Here is a 19,053-nt window from a genome sequence, read left to right as displayed (position 1 = left end):
TAGTTACTCCCACCTACCCTGCACATTAGAGCTCAACTGCTCCTCCACAAAGTCTTCCATGATCCTCCTGACTGGATCAATCCAGAGTTATATGTTCTCATAGCAGTGCTTACCTCTACCTTTCTGCACGTAATCAGTTGAGATCACACATTTATTTCTGTGTCTATTTGATTCATATGGAGGGCAGGGGGCTATGTTTTGGTTCAGCTCCCCATATAGTACTAGTGCCAGATCAGTGCTTGGTACGCAGTAGGAGCTGATGAATATTTGTGCAATGAATGAATATTCTTAGAAGATAGAGATTGTTCTGGTGTGGGGGCTTTACGCTTAGATCCACTGGGAATAAGTGTCATGCATAGAAGTTTACGATGTAAATTGTAGTCATTGAAAGATGTGCCGGTGTTGATTTCAGCTTTCAATTGTGTAATAACTAATAACACAAGTCCTGTTTGCATTTGAACAGATATATGCTATTTCTCCACTGGAGAACCTCCTGGGACCAAAGATTACCCATCAAACTTTGCGTCTGTGGTTCAGAATCTTAAGTGGTGTCTACTTTATACAATCTGCGGTCTTGAATTGTGGAGCAATTGGGCCAGCTTGTTCCTCCATTAGCCATCATAATTTTTTGCTCAATTCAGATTGGTAAACCCCTTTCGCAAAGACTGCTGTCCTGTTTTTATTCTGAATTTTCTAATAGCCAGCAACCACAGCAGAATTAAAAAGCAAGACTTAGCTCAAAGAGTTTTAAAATGAAATAGGGAGAAGACCTATGGGTATTATTTTCTTATTTGCTTAGTGTATGTGCTATATTTACTGCTCAACGATACTACTGAAAAATCAGGCAGTTGGTAATTGTCTAACACTAAAGTTTTAGAGCATTCTGGGAATGGTGTTAAGTCAAGACACCATCATGCAGTTAACTCTGCATAATGAGAAACTGGGTATAGATAAAGTTTGAAGCAGTTTATGAAAATTTCATAATTACTGCAGGCGGCAAAAATGACAACCGTCAATTATCTATCTCTCAAATCTCATTATGAACCTCAAGCCCTCTTACCTTAATCAGCGCTTGGGAACAAGGATCCACAGAACCATTTCATGAAAAGATAGACTGTGCATTCGTATAAATGCAACTACTGTAGTGCAATTAAGCAATACACACACTGCTGCTTTGTGCCACTAGCAAAATAAATAAAATTCTGTTTTGCTGCTTACAGTTTGGAGATGATTCCCATGGAGGAACAGCCATGGAGATCTAGACTTTAATGTCCAATCAATAGTGAATGCTCTTAATAATATATGAAAATTACATTAGCATTAGACCAAGCAACTCAACATCCAGGGCATAAACAAATTGATTCAGAGTAATTTCTTCCAGTGCTCTGTTTCTCTAAATGTGTGCCTTACGTTACTTACGTCAGGATAACCTATCGTGCCAATTCTTGTCTGACTTCTAGAATCCTTGGTTTTTCTACCTTCCCTCCTAGACCTATTGAATCCAAATCTTGGTGAGTAGACCACAAGCACGCACATTTCAGACAAGCTCCTGAGGTGATTCTTATTCTCGAGAAAGCTTGAGAACCTCAGAATGATTTCTAGGGCCTAAGACTGTTGCAAGTTCTGGATTTCCTTCTGCCAGGGGGCAGTGTTCTCTGAAATGTAGCTGGATTAATAAACCATTCTGGAAGTTAATTTTAGTCTTTCTCAAACGCTTTCTTGTTTACTGACCCAACTATAGGTGACATTGTTCCAAAATGTTAAACACCAGATAGATGGACTTTCTCAGTTTGGTTTTGTTTACAGAAGGTTTTGAACGATATTCCAGTCATTTAGCTGAATTTCTAGACCTATGGTATTTATTACCAGACTTTTGGTTTTCTCAGTTTTAGATAAAGAAGGGTAATTGTATTTTGTAGTTGATTTGATGCCCGAGGTAGAGACTTTGGTCATCCTCCTGCCAGTTAATTTATAGGGATGTTTTAGTAGTAAGATTCTGTTTAACTAGGGTTAGAAGGTGTGTGTGTGTGTGTGTGTGTGTGTGTATGTGTGTGTGTGTATGTGTGTGTGCACGCGTGCACACATGTGTACTTGTGTATGTGTGTTTTTTTTAATGAGTTCCGTGTGCATAATGACCTGAAGACAAAGTTCTTTGACAGAACAGTTGACAGAAATAATGCCTGAGCTCAATCCTCTTAGATAATTGGTAACAAGTGCTGTACAGAAGCCAATTATGGATCGACTATTACACTGAAGCCTTTTTTCTCTGCACAGCTATGCTGCATGTCAAAAAAAATTAATGGATGATGTTCAGCTTCTGAGTCTTTTTTTTTTTTTTTTCCAAGGAGAGCCTTCATTATCCTCAAGCTGGGTTTCAACACTCAAATGTCAGATAGAATCTAAAGTTGTTGGCAAGGGCCGGGGAGGTTAGAGAGAAGGGGAGGCAGGTTTTCGGGGGGAACGTTTGGAACACGTGGCACACAACACAAGGCAGTCGCAGGCCTTTGCCTTGATTTTCCTTTTCAGTTTATAGTTTTCTACTATAAAAGCCAGGGTCCATCTTGAACTTGAACATCAATAGTAGAAAAATCTTACATGCGGTTAACATCTTTCATAAGCCTTGCTAAATACCCAGCTCCAAATCATTTCAGTATGGCACACAAACTAAAGCAAGGGACTTCTCTAGAAAAATCCATAAGCCCGCCATCTCTGCAAGAATACAAGACTAAAAGGATTTTTAGAAAGGCAACTTCAAGTTTGGCAGTGCGTTTTCTTTTTCTCAATTAGCCGTTACTGAATTCTAGAATATATAATGAAAGCCAGGCCTACTGTGTAATCCACAGTGCTTGCTTTCATGCTATCATGTTTTATTTGAGCAGAGCCACTGCTCCGTTAGTAATCTGTTGCATGGTAAGTGCTGTATTTGTTTATGTACGCACATATGCTCAGTGCGAGATTAATGGTGCCCGGGCCTGGTGCGGGGAAAACCAAAGGCAAGCCTTCTTCCCTCATTCTGAATCTTAAAAACGTATAATATTTAAATAACTTTCAGATTTAGAGACCTCAATTTCTTTTAGAAGTCTCCTGGTTGCCAAATGCTTAGTAAAGAAAGTTGAACATTGGCAATAGCCTTAAAGGACACCGTGTTTGGTGACTGGATGACAATATAACTGGGAAATCATCAAGGAAACGATGTTTAAAGCTAAATTCTGGCTGCCATTGAGATTTCCTTCCTAAATTCGATCACTAATAAAGCTGCCCCATCCAACCCCTCCCCCCCGTCCCCCCCTCCCCAAAACCAAGCTGACAGTTTTTTTTAGGGAAGAAGAGCCAGGCTCTTCTTATTCTGTCCTTCCTCACAGGGCAGAAGGACTCTCTACTGCTTAGCTGGCAATTCCCAGTATTTTGATAAAAGTTACTTCTCTAAACTCTAACAACAACATGGGGAAAAATAGTGCTATCTCTTGTGTTCGTTACAGTCCTGGGAGATTTTATCGTGAGAAATATTTGAGTAGTCGGGAGTAGCTGAGAATGTGGCAGTAGGGACAGGGTCATTTAAACTGCCAGAAAAAATAAATACATGGGAAAGACAGGGAAAGTTATTAGGTTTATAAATTATAAAACTTTCCTTGTTTAAAAAAAAATAAAGTCGTGAGGTGGACTACATTGAATAACTACATTGTAAACCTTAAAAGCTTAAAGCTGGTGGAAACCCTTTTACGGCTCTGTTTCATTTTTATCGGATCAAATACATTTGGTTTCTTTTTTAAAAACCATGTTTTTGTGAGGGAAGGAAAATGAACATGCACTGTTATTGGCCACAGCAACATAAGAAACCCTCATGTTACCAGAGGAAACCACATGAAAGTGTGTGTGTGTGTGTGTGTGTGTGTGTGTGTGTGTGTGTGTGTGTGTGTTAGGGGCGGGACCGATAAGGGGGTGGAGAGAAGGAGAGGGGTGTTTCAAGCCTCTTAGGCTCAGAGCTGCCATTTGTGAATCAATCGTGATGAAATCAAGCTCCGGACAAATCAGGGGAGGCTGTCAACCTCCCAGGTGGGATTACTTGTAGTTAATAGACTGAACTCAGAGCCCCAAAAAGCAGTGCATTCAGTGTAGGCAAAAGAGAACACACTGCAAAAGGCTTTCCAAGAACCCTCTGCCATGGCAAGGAGGAGTCCGGTCCAGTCCTACCAGGTAGGAGAAAGATGGCATGGGGGGAAGGACTTGATGTTAAGAATCAGTTCCTGATTTGCAATTTTGCTTTTTGTTTTAAAAATCCAGACAGCGCTTTACAGTGCATTTTGGAAGTTGTAGGACTGGGTGGTGATGTTGAAGTCCTTTCATTTGCCTTCATATAATTTGATTCATTGGTTTGACACCTCAATCTCCCTATTCCCTTAGGTAATATCCCTGTTCACTTTTGCTGTTGGAGTCAATATCTGCTTAGGATTCACAGCAAATCGAATTAAGAGGGCAGAAGGCTGGGATGAAGGGCCTCCTACAGGTAAGTGTAGTGACTATCAGCATTTTCAGTCCTTTTACAATATTATGGACTGGATAATCAATAGAAGCTCGTTAAGAAATGCATCTTTAAGATAATCTTGCGGTATAACTAGTGTAGTCCTAGTTTTCTTTGGAATAAAACTAGCTGTGTGTATAATTCAGGTGAGAGAATGTGGTTTTAATTAGAGAACATTTATGCTTGCTTCGTGATAGCAGGCTATTTAAATCTTTGCACTCCGGTATTTATAAATGTTAAGATAAAATTAAAACTCTTGTGAACAGACAAGGCTAAGATAGAAGTGGTGAGAACAGGTGCTGGTTTAATATTGCAGATACATGAATTTGATTTCTTGGCATGTGATATAGGATGTAGTATTTTTCTCCAGAAACTTCTGACCCAGAAAAAAAAAAAAAAAGAGGAATGGAAGTTAAAAAAAAGTAGTGAACTGTTTTTCTTTAAAAAATCTTTTTAACACTTATTTATTTTTTTTGAGAGAGAGAGATAGAGTGTGAGTGGGGGAGTTGCAGAGAGAGAGGGAGACACAGAATCTGAAGCAGGCTCTAGGCTCTGAGCTGTCAGCACAGAGCCCGATGCGGGGCTTGAACCCATGAACCGTGAGATCATGACCTTAACTGAAGTCAGATGCTTAACCTAATGAGCCACCTGGGCACCACTAAGAAAAGCAGTGAACTGTCTTTCTGAAACTTCAGAGTTTAGGACTATGAAATCAAGATTTAGCTAAAGTAGGAAAAATATAAAAGAGAAGAGGTGCTTTGAAGAACTTACAAGATTCATTTGCACTCAGTTTTTTCTTTTGGCATAAGGAAAGGTAAGTTTTAATAGTGTACCTTGACTTAACTAATAGAACCAACGTGAAAGAGTTTACTTTTACAATACACTGTGCCGTAAGCAGTGTGGGAATTCTTATAAAGGAGCTCCTTGTGTGAACCGAGGGGGCTTAGCTGACCAGGTCTTAAGTAATGAGTTGGTTAATTTCCTGGAAATTGGAGCTGCTGATGGTTTTATAAATAAAAATTACATATTAAGTAATGGGTACTCTAGGGGGCAATATTTTCTTGACTTTTTCTGACATCTCAGCACGTTTGTCTGCCTTCCTGTGAATTTTGAATTTTTCTGTATTTTTTTTTTGACTTGACTAATCTAAAAGACTATATCACCTGTCTCTGTTTAGCCAGCATGAGCTTTTATTAACCACCCTATGCTACATATATTGATGGAATACTAGGTCTTCCTTACATCAAGTAAGTTGCTTTTAAGTCATGCCAGAAAGTTGAAAGAATGATATTAGAAGGAGTTTAGTGAGTCAAAGTGGGGTGTGGTCAGGGTGAAAAGTAAGAAAATAGATCATAAAAATTGCACCCCCAGGGAGCCAAATGGACAAAATGATTCGTGTTTTCTGTTGGGGAGGGAGAAGAGAGGAGATCACCAGGCTGGAGAATCCTGTTTTTATTGGTAACAAATGCTGTCTTCAAAGACCTCTTTCTCTTGTTCCAGACGAGTGTAACTCCCATTAACACTGACTGTAACTGTGCAGAGTGGAAGGGGATCGGATCCTAAGTATGGTCATGTGGGCAAGCTAGCTGCTTGAGAGCCCACTTCTGGTTCTTTCCAATGCACCTTAAAAGGAACTTTTCTTTCTGTTTCATATTAATGTATTACTTCAGCCAAAACTGATATTAAAAGCTGTTTTCATAATGAATGTGTAAATTCAAGTCACTCATTATTTTCGAAGTTGACTTTTTTGGAAAACAGTCATGAAATCCCTGGACTAGCATCCTGGATCCATGTAACTTGCTGTGTGGCCTTGGGCAAGTCACTTGTGACATCTGTTTCCTTAGCTGTATAATGAGAAGCAGGACTAGATGATTTCTTTCTTCTTTTTTTTTTAATTTTTAAAAATGTTTTGTTTATTCTTGAGAGAGAGAGAGAGAGAGAGCATGAGTGGGAGAGGGGCAAAGAGAGAGAGGAACACAGAATCTGAAGCAGGCTCCAGGCTCTGAGCTGTCTGCACAGAGCCTGACGTGGTGCTTGAACTCAGAAACTGTGAGATCATGACCTGAGCTGAAGTCGAACGCTTAACTGACTGAGCCACCCAGGCACCCCAGGACTAGATGATTTCTAATTTTCCTTATGGATTTAAAAAAAAAAAAAAAAGCTTATGATTTCCAACCATTCTGTCTCATTGACTCTTGGATTCGTGTGCACTCTACAGGAGAACTTGCAAAGTATAGAACAGATTTATTAATCCTTAAATATATTTTGTGCGTAATTATCTCCCTGTGTTATAAGAAACAGCTGTAAGAGCTAATGAGCCTGTGTTATTTCTGTAAAAATAATATAATCTATATTATAATCTATAAATCTAAGTGATTTTTTTGGATATTTTTAAAGGTTTATTTATTTTTAAGAGAGAGTGAGACAGAATGCGAGTGGGGGAGGAGCAGAAAGAGAGGGAGACACAGAATCCCAAGCAGGATTTAGGCTCTGAAAGTCAGCACACAGCCCAACACGGGGCTCAAACTCACCAACCATGAGATCATGACCTGAACTGAAGTCGGATGCTTAATCGACTGAGCCACCCAGGCGCCCCTAAGTGATCTTAAATATAGTACCAAATATTTGCTTCTCAAATTATTTAGTTAAATCATTGATTATTTTAGCCTTTATGGTTATCTTCTAAAATAATTTTTAGTGAAATTTCTACCTTTGTGAAGCTTTGTTGGGATACAATACCACTTAAGTCTGAGTTTGGGGATTTTTGGTATGCCTGAACACTTCTTATTTTTAATTTTTCTGTTGCTATAGTTTACCGGCTTTTCAGGCACTACTATGGTTGCTTGCTTCTGAATAAAGACCAGAGATGTACTTTGGAAACTGGGTGAGAGCATAGTACAGAGAGTTGAAGCATTTTCATCTTTTTTAAATGTTCTCTGTGCTTAGAAAGGGCCACCCTCATATAACACATGTGGTTGGTGATTCTGTCAGCAAGGCCTTCACATCAGAAAACACTGGGTGAACTGTTATATATGTATTAGGACAAGATAGTAAGCAGAAAGGCAGCCATGCCTATTTTCAACAATGCTTTCATGTTCCAAAGAAATCCTGGGAAGTTTAGCAGTTCAAGACTGTTTCACCAAATGGAACACAAAGGGTATTAATATATGGCCAACTTCCCACTGACCGGAGCAAGATCTCCCATTTAAAAGCATGTACCTTCTTGCTTAGTCAGTGTAGTTCCTCAGAGTCCTCAACAATAGGTGAGAATGTTCTACACACAGGCAGACCCTCAGTGCTGTACTATGGACTGGGGTGTTAGTTTCAAGGCTGTGGCAATGCAAACAAACTGTTATAATTAACCAACTAGCACACTTGTTAGCTGGATTTATTGTTAGGACCTAGTGATCTATTGGAAGTAATAGTAGAATAGGATTTCTTCTACCAGATGATAACAGATCTATGAATTTATTACAAGATCGGAAATGAGCGAAGCCAATTACGGTTCTATTGGGTAAATATAATGGGCAATCAAGTACATGGGATGGCTGGAATAAATTTTCAAAGAAAATGTAAATAATAAGTCCAAATCAGTTTGACATCTTTGTCCCATACATCCAGTGTAACCAGCTTGATTTGCCTTGATGATTGCGAGAGAATGTATGTATATATATATATGCATGTGCACTCATAACTATGTGCATAGGTGCACATTTGTGGTGTTACAGTGGAGTCTATTTTCCTGAAGCTTATGATAAATGCCCCTTCAGTCTGTAGATGGAAGTGGGATATTACCTGAAATATAAGCAACATACTTGGAAGACACAGAGAAATTGGTGAACTTGTGAATAGCTAGCAAGTAGAGATTTGAAAGCTCAATTCAACTGTCATTTTTAGTGGCTCCAAAGTTTAAAAGTATGTGGATGGGAATAAAATTCATGAGTAAATGTGAAGTGAAGAATGTCGCTTGATGAGTAGAGTGTTTCTTTGTGAATCACAGAGAAAACACAATGGTAATAGGAACGAGAAGGTGGGTTCATCTGAGAAGTTTGGGGATTTCATTCTACAATGAAGAGCTTTCTTGATGACGGGATAGTAACACATAGGAAACTGCAAAGCTGACAGATAACAACTGTGACCCTGACCCTGCGAGGAGACCTCTGTCATGATGAAGGTCATGTTATGGGGCTTTATGTTCAATCTAACATAGAGTCAGGGGACATTTTAGAGTAAATGAAATAAAACTATCTGAATTAGAATCTAAGAAGGAGACAGCTTTTTCAGTTTTTTTGTTTGTTTTTTGTTGTTGTTATTGTTGATGTTAAATGAAGCTCTGGAGTAGGGATTTTTCACTTCCTTAACATTATACAGAATCTTCTGTCTTGTCTGCATAACCAGAAATCTCAGTCCTCAGTGGAGTTCCACAGAGATTCTTGAATGGACAAATCGTCCCAAATCATGTCTTCATCAAATTCATAGCCTACGTACAAAATTTGAAAAATCCTTTGTGAATGAGGACAGTACCATAGTTGTATTCGGATGATCTAAAATTTTAGCCAGGCCCTGGCTGTCTCAAATCAGACTGACAGTTCTGATTTTCCAAGCAGGAAAATGGGGATAATGTTGCCTCTTTATCGGAAAAGTTTTTTGAAAACAAAATGCCATATTAGGGTTGGAGGGAATATAAGTTGTTAAGTATGTGAAGCTAAGTTTAATTTATCTTCACTTCTCTTTGAAGGCCAGTGTCTAAATTTTTACCTTTTCAAGTGGACAATACCTGTGCTTATGACAGCGTTTCATTGTTTGGGAGCAAATTTGCAACCCAATCAGACATATTCTACTGATTACCATCATAAATGCTACTTGAGAGGTTTAAAGTCGAATTAGAGTTTTTAATCTCTTTTATTTACATCACATAGAAATCTCTTTTCTTGTAGTTTATGCGGTCCTTCTACATGAGAATGTTGTGTTTATAAATGCTTTAAAAGTCCTGGTGTCTGAAAACTTCCCAGGTGGACCTATTTACTGAAAAGGTTGTCTATGAAATCTGGTTCGGAAGCTGAGCAGGAGGAGAGAACAGAGAGGCTCCAGGAGTGGGTGTTGACAGGAACTGATGTATTTTGGAAGCTGAGGTCCTGACACACAGGCCTGTACGTAAGTGTGGCTCACTACGAGATGAGGTCGAAAATATCAAGAACGAATGGCCACTGCAGCACAAGAAAGTATGGCCAGAAAGGATGAATCATATACTCCAGAAGGGGCAGAAGACAGTATGAAATGCTAGAGTTGGTCAGCATCTTGAATGTCATCCATGTTGAACGCCTCCTTTCCCTATGGTTTGTACTTCAGACGGGCAGGCAGACACAGGAGAACCAGTTCTGTTTCAGTGCCCTTGAACAGGAGGCGGCAGAGCCACGCAAGGCTTTCCCCTCACTTTTAGGAAGCACTCGGGCTGAGGACCACGGAGAACGGGAGGAACAGACGGGGGCCTATCTCAAACCCTGACCGCAGGACCACGCAAAGCTTCGAAGAAACGATCTTCCAGCTTTTAGAAAGCTAAATGTTTTCAAACTTAGGTACCGCTTCCCTCGCTGACGGTCATCCAGATCTGAAAAGTTCCATTTTGCAGAGGGATTTAGAGGAAAACATGATTGGGAGTCCGGGATGGAGTCATGTTTGGGTCACAACTCTTGTCATGAATTAGGTTCTTTCCAATAGTCTATTGAATCATCTGTAGTTTTTCCACATGTAAGTGGCACCAGAACTCTACAACATGCCTCTGTATATGTATGGTAAGATGGAATGTTTTAGATATCTTTTTTAGGCTTATTTATTTTGGGGGAGAGAGAGAGAGAGAGTGTGTGTGTGCACGCACAAGTGGGGGAGGGGCAGAGAGAGAGGGAGGGAGGGAGGAAGAGAGAATCTCAAGCAGGTTCCACACTGTCAGTGCAGAGCCGGATGTGGGGCTCAAACTCAGTAACCCTGAGATCATGAGCTGAGCCGAAATCAAGAGTTGGACACCTAACCGACTGAGCCACCCAGGCGCCTCTAAGATGGAATGTTTTAGAAATAAGATTTTACTTAACTGAGTGAAAATAATTTTACTTGTTTCTATCAGAATTATGAATTTGAATGGAATAAATCATGTTTTTACATTGGTGTTTTTAAATCATGAAATGCTTCTGTGAAAAATAAGGAATACGTAGCACTTTTTTATGCCTATCACATATGTATGTACATACATGTTTTAAAATTTGAAGTCCCTATTTTAAGAAAACATATGTCTGTATAGACTGTAACATTTATTTTTTAAGATTCTGGAAGTGACTTGCATCTTAGAAGTAAAATAACATTATTTAAACATGTAGCAAGGGGCAGCAAGGGATACCTGGGTGGCTCAGTTGGTTAAGCATCCAGCTCTTGATTTCGGCTCAGCTCATGATCTCACGCCCTGTGTCGGGCTCCACGGGGAAGGGTAGAGCCTGCTTAAGATTCTCTTTCTCCCTCTCCCTCTGCCCCTCCCCCACCAAAAAGAAAAAAGAAAGGCAGCAATCAATTTGAATGTCATAAAAGTATTGGCAAGTGTGTCATATGAAATTCTAAACCTCCATACTTATCACACATTTTTGACTGGATCCTTTTGAGGTGTTTTTGTCTTTTGTCTTCCTTGTTGGTTCTGAGATCCTGTGGAAGTCTCAGTATTTGTGAGACACAAGTTCACTGATCCTGCAGTTTTCATCACGCCGTTCAATAAATTATAGAACCTGGGTTCTCAGATTGATATTCTTCTCTTGATTTAGGTCAGGTAAAGGAAAGCTTTACAGATTTTAGAATTTAGACTTTCATAAGTAAGAAAATCTTTCTATATTTAGCCATGGATCCAGGTATAGTAAAAAGAGAAATTCTAAAATCTGTCCTTAGCCTGGCATGGGGATGTGAGACCTGGTCATGGAGTGAAAAAGCCAGAGCCTGGAGGATGAACAGTAGAACCACGAAAGCATAGGGACCAGAGCTTGTCATGAAAGATGGCAGGGGTGAGGTAGGCCCTCCCTGGAAAGGTGAAGTGCTGTTATTCTATTCTTTCACCTGATTTTATCAAAAGAGGTACAGAAGTTCAAATTCTGGAGACTATTGGATTGGAAGAACTATGTGGATCAATTCACCTGCCCATTTCTCTTCCTGCTGTTGTCAGCTGAGTCCAAGCCATCCAAGAATGAATTTGGTATATGTGTGCCTCACCCGTACAGACCCGGGAATTTACTCTTGCTTGAGGGCTGTTGGTAAACCTCGAGTCCAGCCCTTTTTATGATCCATATCTTTGCAGGATGAGTATAAGTGCAACTCTTTCTCAACAAAGCTGTCTTCTGTTTAAGGTGTGGCAAAGCAGATTATCATTAGAGGGAAGGCTATTGAGCGAGAGTTGATTATTTTCAAGAGCAAAGTGAGGGATACACTTAGAGAATAATCAATGCTGTAAGCAAATAGTAAAAATCACGTGGCCAGCATGGATGGAGAAAGGTTTAAAAATGGCTAAAAATCCAGACAGATTATTCTGAAAGTAAAGAAAAAAACAGGGAAGAGATTCTGAGGAGGGAGAAAGCAGAGGGCATGATTGGAGAAATATTCCGGGTGCAGGCTGGGACACCATAAAGAGAAGATGGGACAAGGAAACACTTGTAAACATAGTGCCTTTGGATCGCTTCCCCTTATGTTAGCTATCAGCATAGCCAAGCAGATTGATGTAAGCAGCTCACGGGAATGAATGCTGCTCAGAATTTATTAGATGGCTACTGATCCTTAAAAAGGGAATAATTCAATTATAAGCGTTTTTCTTATCTTTATTTTCGCCATAGGGCTTTCTCTGCTTTCACTGTTTCCACGTCTCATCCCCACCTCCCCCCACAGTTTCTTATGGCCAGCATGCACTGTTGATAGGTTGGCCAAAGTCAATAGAAGAGTCTGTTTTTGAACCAGAGGTAAGGAAGGCACTGGAAGCCTGATTATTTCCTAAACAGAGCTGGTGTGGTTTGTATGTATTTCGACATCCCAGAATCAACCATGCAAAAGCGTTTCACATCTCATGGTCTAGTGAATCTGTTTGCTTTCCTTGAACTGATCTGATGCCATAAAGGCCAGGATTGGGCGACTCTGATTTTTAAAAGGACAAAGGACTAAGGGATGAACCGGATATTCAGGTAAATGGCTTCAGTGAACCTGGAAATGTTCTATAACATCTGTTCTGCCCCTGCTTCTTACATTTGCTTGTTTTTAAAAGTAATGCCTGCTAATTATTTTTAAAAATAAAAAATTTATAAACAGAAGGGAATAAAATTATACATAGCATGTCATAAATAATATTTGTTAGGATATTTATATATAATATATGTTATATAATATATACTTTATCCCCCCCCCCCACATGTATATACATACATACACAGGGATATAAACATATATGTATGTATGAGGGAAATAGAAGTAAACAGACGACTGCTCAAATGTAATTCCTGTAAAGAGTTTCTTGTGAGGAGGGTGGGAGGTGCGGGGGAAGGTTATTGACACCTGCATCTTTTCTCAATGCCACTGCCCACCCCCTCTCTTCTCTGGCTCTAGCTCTGTTTTTATTTTTATATTCATCTCTATCCTTATTGCTCTCTTTACCTCTATTTTTCACATAAAATATATAATATTTAATACTATAACACTGTTCTGTGCTTTGCTCTTAAAAAAAAGCAACTTGTACATATATTTTACAGATCTTTCCATATTAGCCTACACAGTTCTGATTCACTGTTTTTAAGGGCTGGGTAGTATTCCATTTATGGATACAGTGATTCTTTCTTGTACAAATATCTCGGTCAACTTTCGCAAATATATATGAGAGATAAATTCCTAGTAATGAAATTTCTGCAGGGAAGATCCATGGGCGTTGTGTCCGTTTTACAGAAATTTTCATTCCTGGCACCAGGTATGATACTGCTTACACTTTCCATTCATCAGAAGTTAATTATTTTGTAAACTAGGATGAGGCTACAGCTTCACTTTTTCCAGTTGGCCAGTAGTTATTCCAGCACGGCTTCCTAATTAAACCTTTCTCCTGCTGATAATTCCTTCTTTCTTTCTCTGACTTATAATGTTGCTTTCCTTATAAATACATTCTCATCTTTGTGGCCCTTTTTCCCATCCCCATCCCCAGCACTCATCTACTTCTTTCCTACCAAGCTGTTTTAATTCTCTAACTTCAGAATATATTTGACTACCTAGTCTTCACCCAATGACTCGTCCTTTTCAGTTTTGTTTCATTTTCATATATTTATTTTTTATAAACCTTTAATATCCTCTCCAGTTTCCAAAAAATCCTCCTTAAATTTTTATTTCAGTTGCATTGAGTCTTTGGGTTTATTTAGGAAGGACTGACATTTTTATAATATAAACTATTTTTTTTCTCCAAGATGGTATATCTTTCCATTTAATTCTATCTTTTGAAATATCTTCTTGTGGCATTTTAATGTGTTCTTCATGTAGGTCGTACACATGTCCTAGGAAATTTATACCTAGATATTGTATCTTTTAGGGACTATGATGCATGGAGCTTCCTTGTAATTTTTGGGCTTAATTGGTTATATCTCTCAAATATGTGGACTTTTCATCTCACTGAATTTGTTTTTTTCAGATTTTTGGCTGATTCTAATCAAATCATAGAAAATAAAGAAGATTTATTTTTGACAAGCTGAGATTTTGGTGTTTGTTTTTGCGTTACTCTAGTTATAGGTATAGATTTAATGGCTGGAAGAAGTCTTACGATTCTTTTATTTTAATCTGGTATGTTCAGACTGTTCTCAGAACATTTACGCCCCGTTCTCCTTACAAAAAGTTATGGATTTTCAAATAGGACAATGAACTCTTGTTTCTAAGCATATACCTCGATGTTCTCTTCTCTGTTGCCATCATTAGCATCTACAGAGACACTCTCACAGATTTGTAGTAAGAATAACTGTAAACAGTAAAGTAAAACCAATAGCCAACATTTGTTGCACTTCCTGTGTCTGATAGCCTGCTAAGTGTTCTGCTTGGACTGTTTCATTTAATTCTCGTCATAATCTCAAATTACTTTCGTTAATCCCCCCACTTTACCGATGAGGAAACTGGCACCGGAAGTTTAGCCACCTGCCAAGGGTTCAGAGCTAGCAGGTGATGGCACCAGACTGCTCAGCTAGAGTCTGACTGCATCACCACACCGTACTCCTTCCCAGGGCCACCTCTCCACAGTGACGTGACCCATTTCCCAATCTCGTTGCCTTTGCCTCTTGTATCTTGCAGTGTTATCGGACTCCCCCTGGACCAACACCTCTGGATCTTGTAAGGGCAGATGCTTTGAACTTCAAGAGATTGGACCCCCTGATTGTCGTTGCGATAACCTGTGTAAGAGCTACAGCAGTTGCTGCCATGACTTTGATGAGCTTTGTCTGAAGACAGGTAGGTAACTTTTGAGTCCTCTCAAGACGAGGCCCTCTGCTGTTATCCTCCCTGGCCTTGCCACCCTGCTTTGGCCAAACCAAACTGTGGGGTTTAGTTTTGCCTCTTGAATGATTGTCAATTGGATTATAAGTATACCCCGTGTGACTGTTGTTTGCATACGAGACCTACCCAAAGGAGGTTTTTTGCAATTGCAGTCATTATCTACTGGTTTCGGAAGTATTTATGGCCAGGCTTTTTTTTCCCCCCCTTCATCTTCATCATTTCTATCTTTTGCTGTCAACTCCCACACTCACTGCTAGGGCACCTGGGCTGAAACTGTGAACATTCTTAAGGGTTGGGTTTTTCTGCTTTAATTTTAATTTTTTATTTTTGCTTGCCTGCCCAGTTTATAGCATTTGTTTTATTTCATCTTACTGTATGGTAACTATTGGTCTACCCTGATGTAATTCCCCATTCTCTGTGCAGGTGGAACGGTGTTATGGAATTCTAACATGCTCGTGGGGTCACATGCTCAGGGTAGTTCTTAAATATTCCTTTACAGTCTTCCTGACCTTTCTTTCTGTGTCTTCTATACTGGAACCATCAATAGACCATATGAGCTTCTGAATGTGCATGAGTTGAGAAGAAGCACCTTTGTAGACTTTTGCCACTACACCTTCCCTGGTTCCACATCCTGACGCTTTACAGGACTCTGGAGAGACCTGGTAGGCTCTCGGCCATGCCTCTGGGGCAACATCGTATTCAAACTCTCTGAGAAAGATGACCATCAACCCCGTTCTTAAGATCACTAGAGGAAGAGATTTAATAGCTTCCTTGACAAGTTGTTACTGGTTTTTGAACTTTTATAGTTTAGATGATTCTTTAAAAAATCTAACTCATATTATCTTTGATATTAGCCTTGTCTTTCTAATAATATCATTAGAAACAGAGACATTATTCTCCTTTACTAAAGAAGTAGCCCTTGATTCATATGAAAACCAGCACCAGCTCCCTTACTGGCTCTGGTTTGTTTGTTTTTCCCCCCAAATAAGGAGAGTTTTATTAGACTGTTTTCTGTATAATACATTTTCCAAACATGTAGCCATTTTTTTTTTTCTTGTTACTTTCCTTTGGAATTTCTCCCAGGTTCCTTAGTTGTGGGCCTGCAAACTTAAATGCTGAGAACCTTGTAAACTGAACATATGGATGGAACAGCTGTTCTAGTTGAGTTCTTTGGCTCTAAAACATTATTTCAAACCAGCAGCCTGTGATTGCTTGGTGCCGGGAAACTAACTGATGTTGTGTTTCCTCTCTACCATGAGCATCTGGCCTCTGACATGTCATTTCAGATGCCCGGGTTCCTGATCTTGGGGCTCCTTGCAAAGTTTCGTGGATGTCCTCACTCCAGCTTAGCTCTCTTGGAGTGTAGTTCATGCCTCTCTTCCGAGGTTCAATAAATATGGACTTTAATAACATTTTTAAAGTAGTTTATTTTCCTTTGTACCAAGATAACATATGCCAAATGTGGAAGAATCAAATATCAAATAATAACAACAGGTTGAAGGAGAAAACAAAAGTCTCTGAGGTTCTACTCCAACAGCACAAGCACTCTCTAGAGATAAGCACAGTGTTTCAGTGCAGACCCTGACTACTCTGTGTGTATGTGTATTTATATGAGTGTGTGTGTGTGTGTGTGTGTGTGTGTGTGTGTGTGTGTGTGTTGTATTATATACACCTGTGCGAGGGTGTGTCTGCCTTTTGCATGCCTACACAGTATTCCATTGAACAGATGCAACCTGCTTCATTGATCATCATTCAGATTTTCCCCAATTGTTGTTACGAACAATGTATTAGTGAATATTTTTCATGCGTATTTGTATTTTTTTCTATCTTCTTTAAGATAATTCCCAAGGAGTGGGAGTTTGAATCAAAATTTATTTATTTATTTATTTATTTATTTACTTATTTATTTATTTATTTTAAGTTTATTTATTTATTTTGAGAGAGAGAGTGCATGCACGGGGGGTGGGGGGGTGGAGGGGGAGGGGGAGGGGGAGAGAGAGAGAGGGAGAGAAAGAATCCCAAGCAGGCTCTGCATTGACAGGGGTGCTTTATCCCACGAACCATGAGATCATGACCTGAGCCCAAATGAAGAGTCAGACGCTTAACCAACTGAGCCACCAGGTGCCCCTCAAAGTGCAAATTTTTATGTATATTACAAAATTATACTTCGCAATGTTTCTATTCCTCTCGAAGGCACAAGAGCCTTCCACCACTCCCTTTTCAACATGTTCTCACTTTTAAAATGTATTTTCTCATTAAAAAAAATCTTTTTTATCTTATCTGATAGGTAACACTCTTATTATTCCATAAGATTAGATGTTTTTTCTCTTTATAGCCATGTTTGCTGTGAAAATTATGTAGCTGACTGACTCATACCTTGCTTGTAGTTCACACTGAACCCTGACTTTTTAAAATTCCATTCTTACTCAAAGCCAGTAGTTCCTCAATAATTTTAGCTTGTTAATAGTGATGCTTTTTTGTAAACAAAGGGATTTTCTTATATACCAGGGCAAGAATAAAAGCATATTGATTAAGAGTTATTCTTGAATTGGGAAAAATCAGTCAAAGTAACCTTGGAAAATTGCTAACCATTGGGAATAGCAGTTCCTGGATAAAGGAATTCCAAGCATTTAATCTGTTTGGGAATAGAAGGCAGAGGAAGTAGGGATATCAAAAAACAGAGAATGGAATTTGGATACAAAGGTAATTCTAAAAGAGTGGAAAGTCAACAGTAGTTGCATGGTTTTCTAGCATGGCAACGAATACCTCCGTATCCATTTATTCACTTAGCAGAGTGTCTGTTGGTAGAATATTGTTTTAAAATTTTTTAAATGTTTATTTACTTTTGAGGGACAGAGAGACAGAACATGAGCAGGGGAAGAGCAGAGAGAGAGAGAGAGGGAGACACAGCATCCGAAGCAGGCTCCCTGCTCTGAGCTGTCAGCACAGAGCCTGATGTGGGGCTTGAACTCACCAGCTGTGAGTTGCTTCCTAAAATCATTGCCTTCTACTTATGACAAGTTTTAAGAGATGAAGACCTCAAGCATCCTTAGCTCAAGAGGGCTTTCTTGACCATTCCATGTCAAGTAGCATCCCCTTTCCACCCTATCACTATCAATACCATCCGGTTATTTCCTTCATAGCACTTAGCACAGGCTGAATTTATCTTGTTTTTGCTTATGGTCTGTCTTTCCCAGTTGGAAAGTAAGCTTCTTGAAGATATTGTGTCTTGTCTTTCTGTTCTTCACAACCTCCCCAGCACCTAGAACATGGAGAACATAATAGAAATATTTCTTGAATAAATGAATTAATTATAAAGTTTCTCAATACATCAATCCTGAATTTAAAGAGTCATATTTTATTTTCATGGTAATTTGCAATGAGATTTAATGAATGTTCATGGAACACCTAGCATGGGCCAGGCAGTCTCAGGCATCGGAGAATCAGTGGTGAAAAGAGAGATGTGATTTTTTTCTTTTCTGCTTTGGAGGTTCCAGTCTAGTGGATGAAAAGTCAAACCAAAAAGTACAGCACTCTCTTTAAGATGAAAACAGTTTTCTAAATATTTTCTCTTGATAGAGTTAAGCCATGATGTTCAGACAGAAATCTGTAACTCACCTACTGGTCTCCTTGAGAGTAGGGCCTGTGATCTCTCACTGTATAGGCAGGGACCACATTTTGGTCAATGGTTGGAACTGTGAGTGTTGTTATATCCCTTTATACTCCACATGCCTGTTTCAGACTTTAACCTTGGGTTGCAACTTAAGGCAAGTAGAGGCCATTTGGTTACATTATCATTTGTATTTAAATCTAGCTCATTAAAGTCAAGTAAAGCTACTTTGGGAAATAAAAGAGCCCAGCCAGCTATGTGGTGACTATGCCTGTAAGGATAGAAACTCCTGTCACAAACCTTACATACCATGCATTTTGCTGGGGTTTTCAGTACAGTTCATAAATGGTAAGGGTTCCATTGTGCCAAAGGAGCCCAATTATGTTTGGCTTTGTACTCTGAT

The 19,053-nt window shown here is 39.3% G+C and overlaps 1 protein-coding gene across 8 annotated transcripts in view; it reads left to right on the top strand.

The window, feature by feature from the left end:
• Positions 1–19,053, top strand: part of ENPP2 (ectonucleotide pyrophosphatase/phosphodiesterase 2) — a 111,708-nt gene that overhangs the window by 27,287 nt on the left and 65,368 nt on the right. For 5 of the 8 annotated variants that reach the window (XM_078441591.1, XM_078441589.1, XM_060611217.2 and 2 more), the window contains exons 2-3: positions 4,402–4,504; positions 14,840–14,995. In XM_078441591.1, coding sequence (XP_078297717.1) covers positions 4,402–4,504; positions 14,840–14,995 — 259 coding nt within the window. Of the gene's footprint in view, positions 1–4,013; positions 4,195–4,401; positions 4,505–14,839; positions 14,996–19,053 lie in introns of those variants that run through there. The other 3 variants (XM_060611214.2, XM_060611216.2, XM_060611218.2) reach the window with 3 other exon arrangements.

Source organism: Panthera onca, chromosome F2, assembly GCF_046562875.1.
Source record: "Panthera onca isolate mPanOnc1 chromosome F2, mPanOnc1 haplotype 2, whole genome shotgun sequence".
Classification (NCBI taxonomy): Eukaryota; Metazoa; Chordata; class Mammalia; order Carnivora; family Felidae; genus Panthera; species Panthera onca.
Note: the sequence above shows the minus strand (reverse complement) of the source record. Positions and strands in the feature narration are given on the sequence as shown.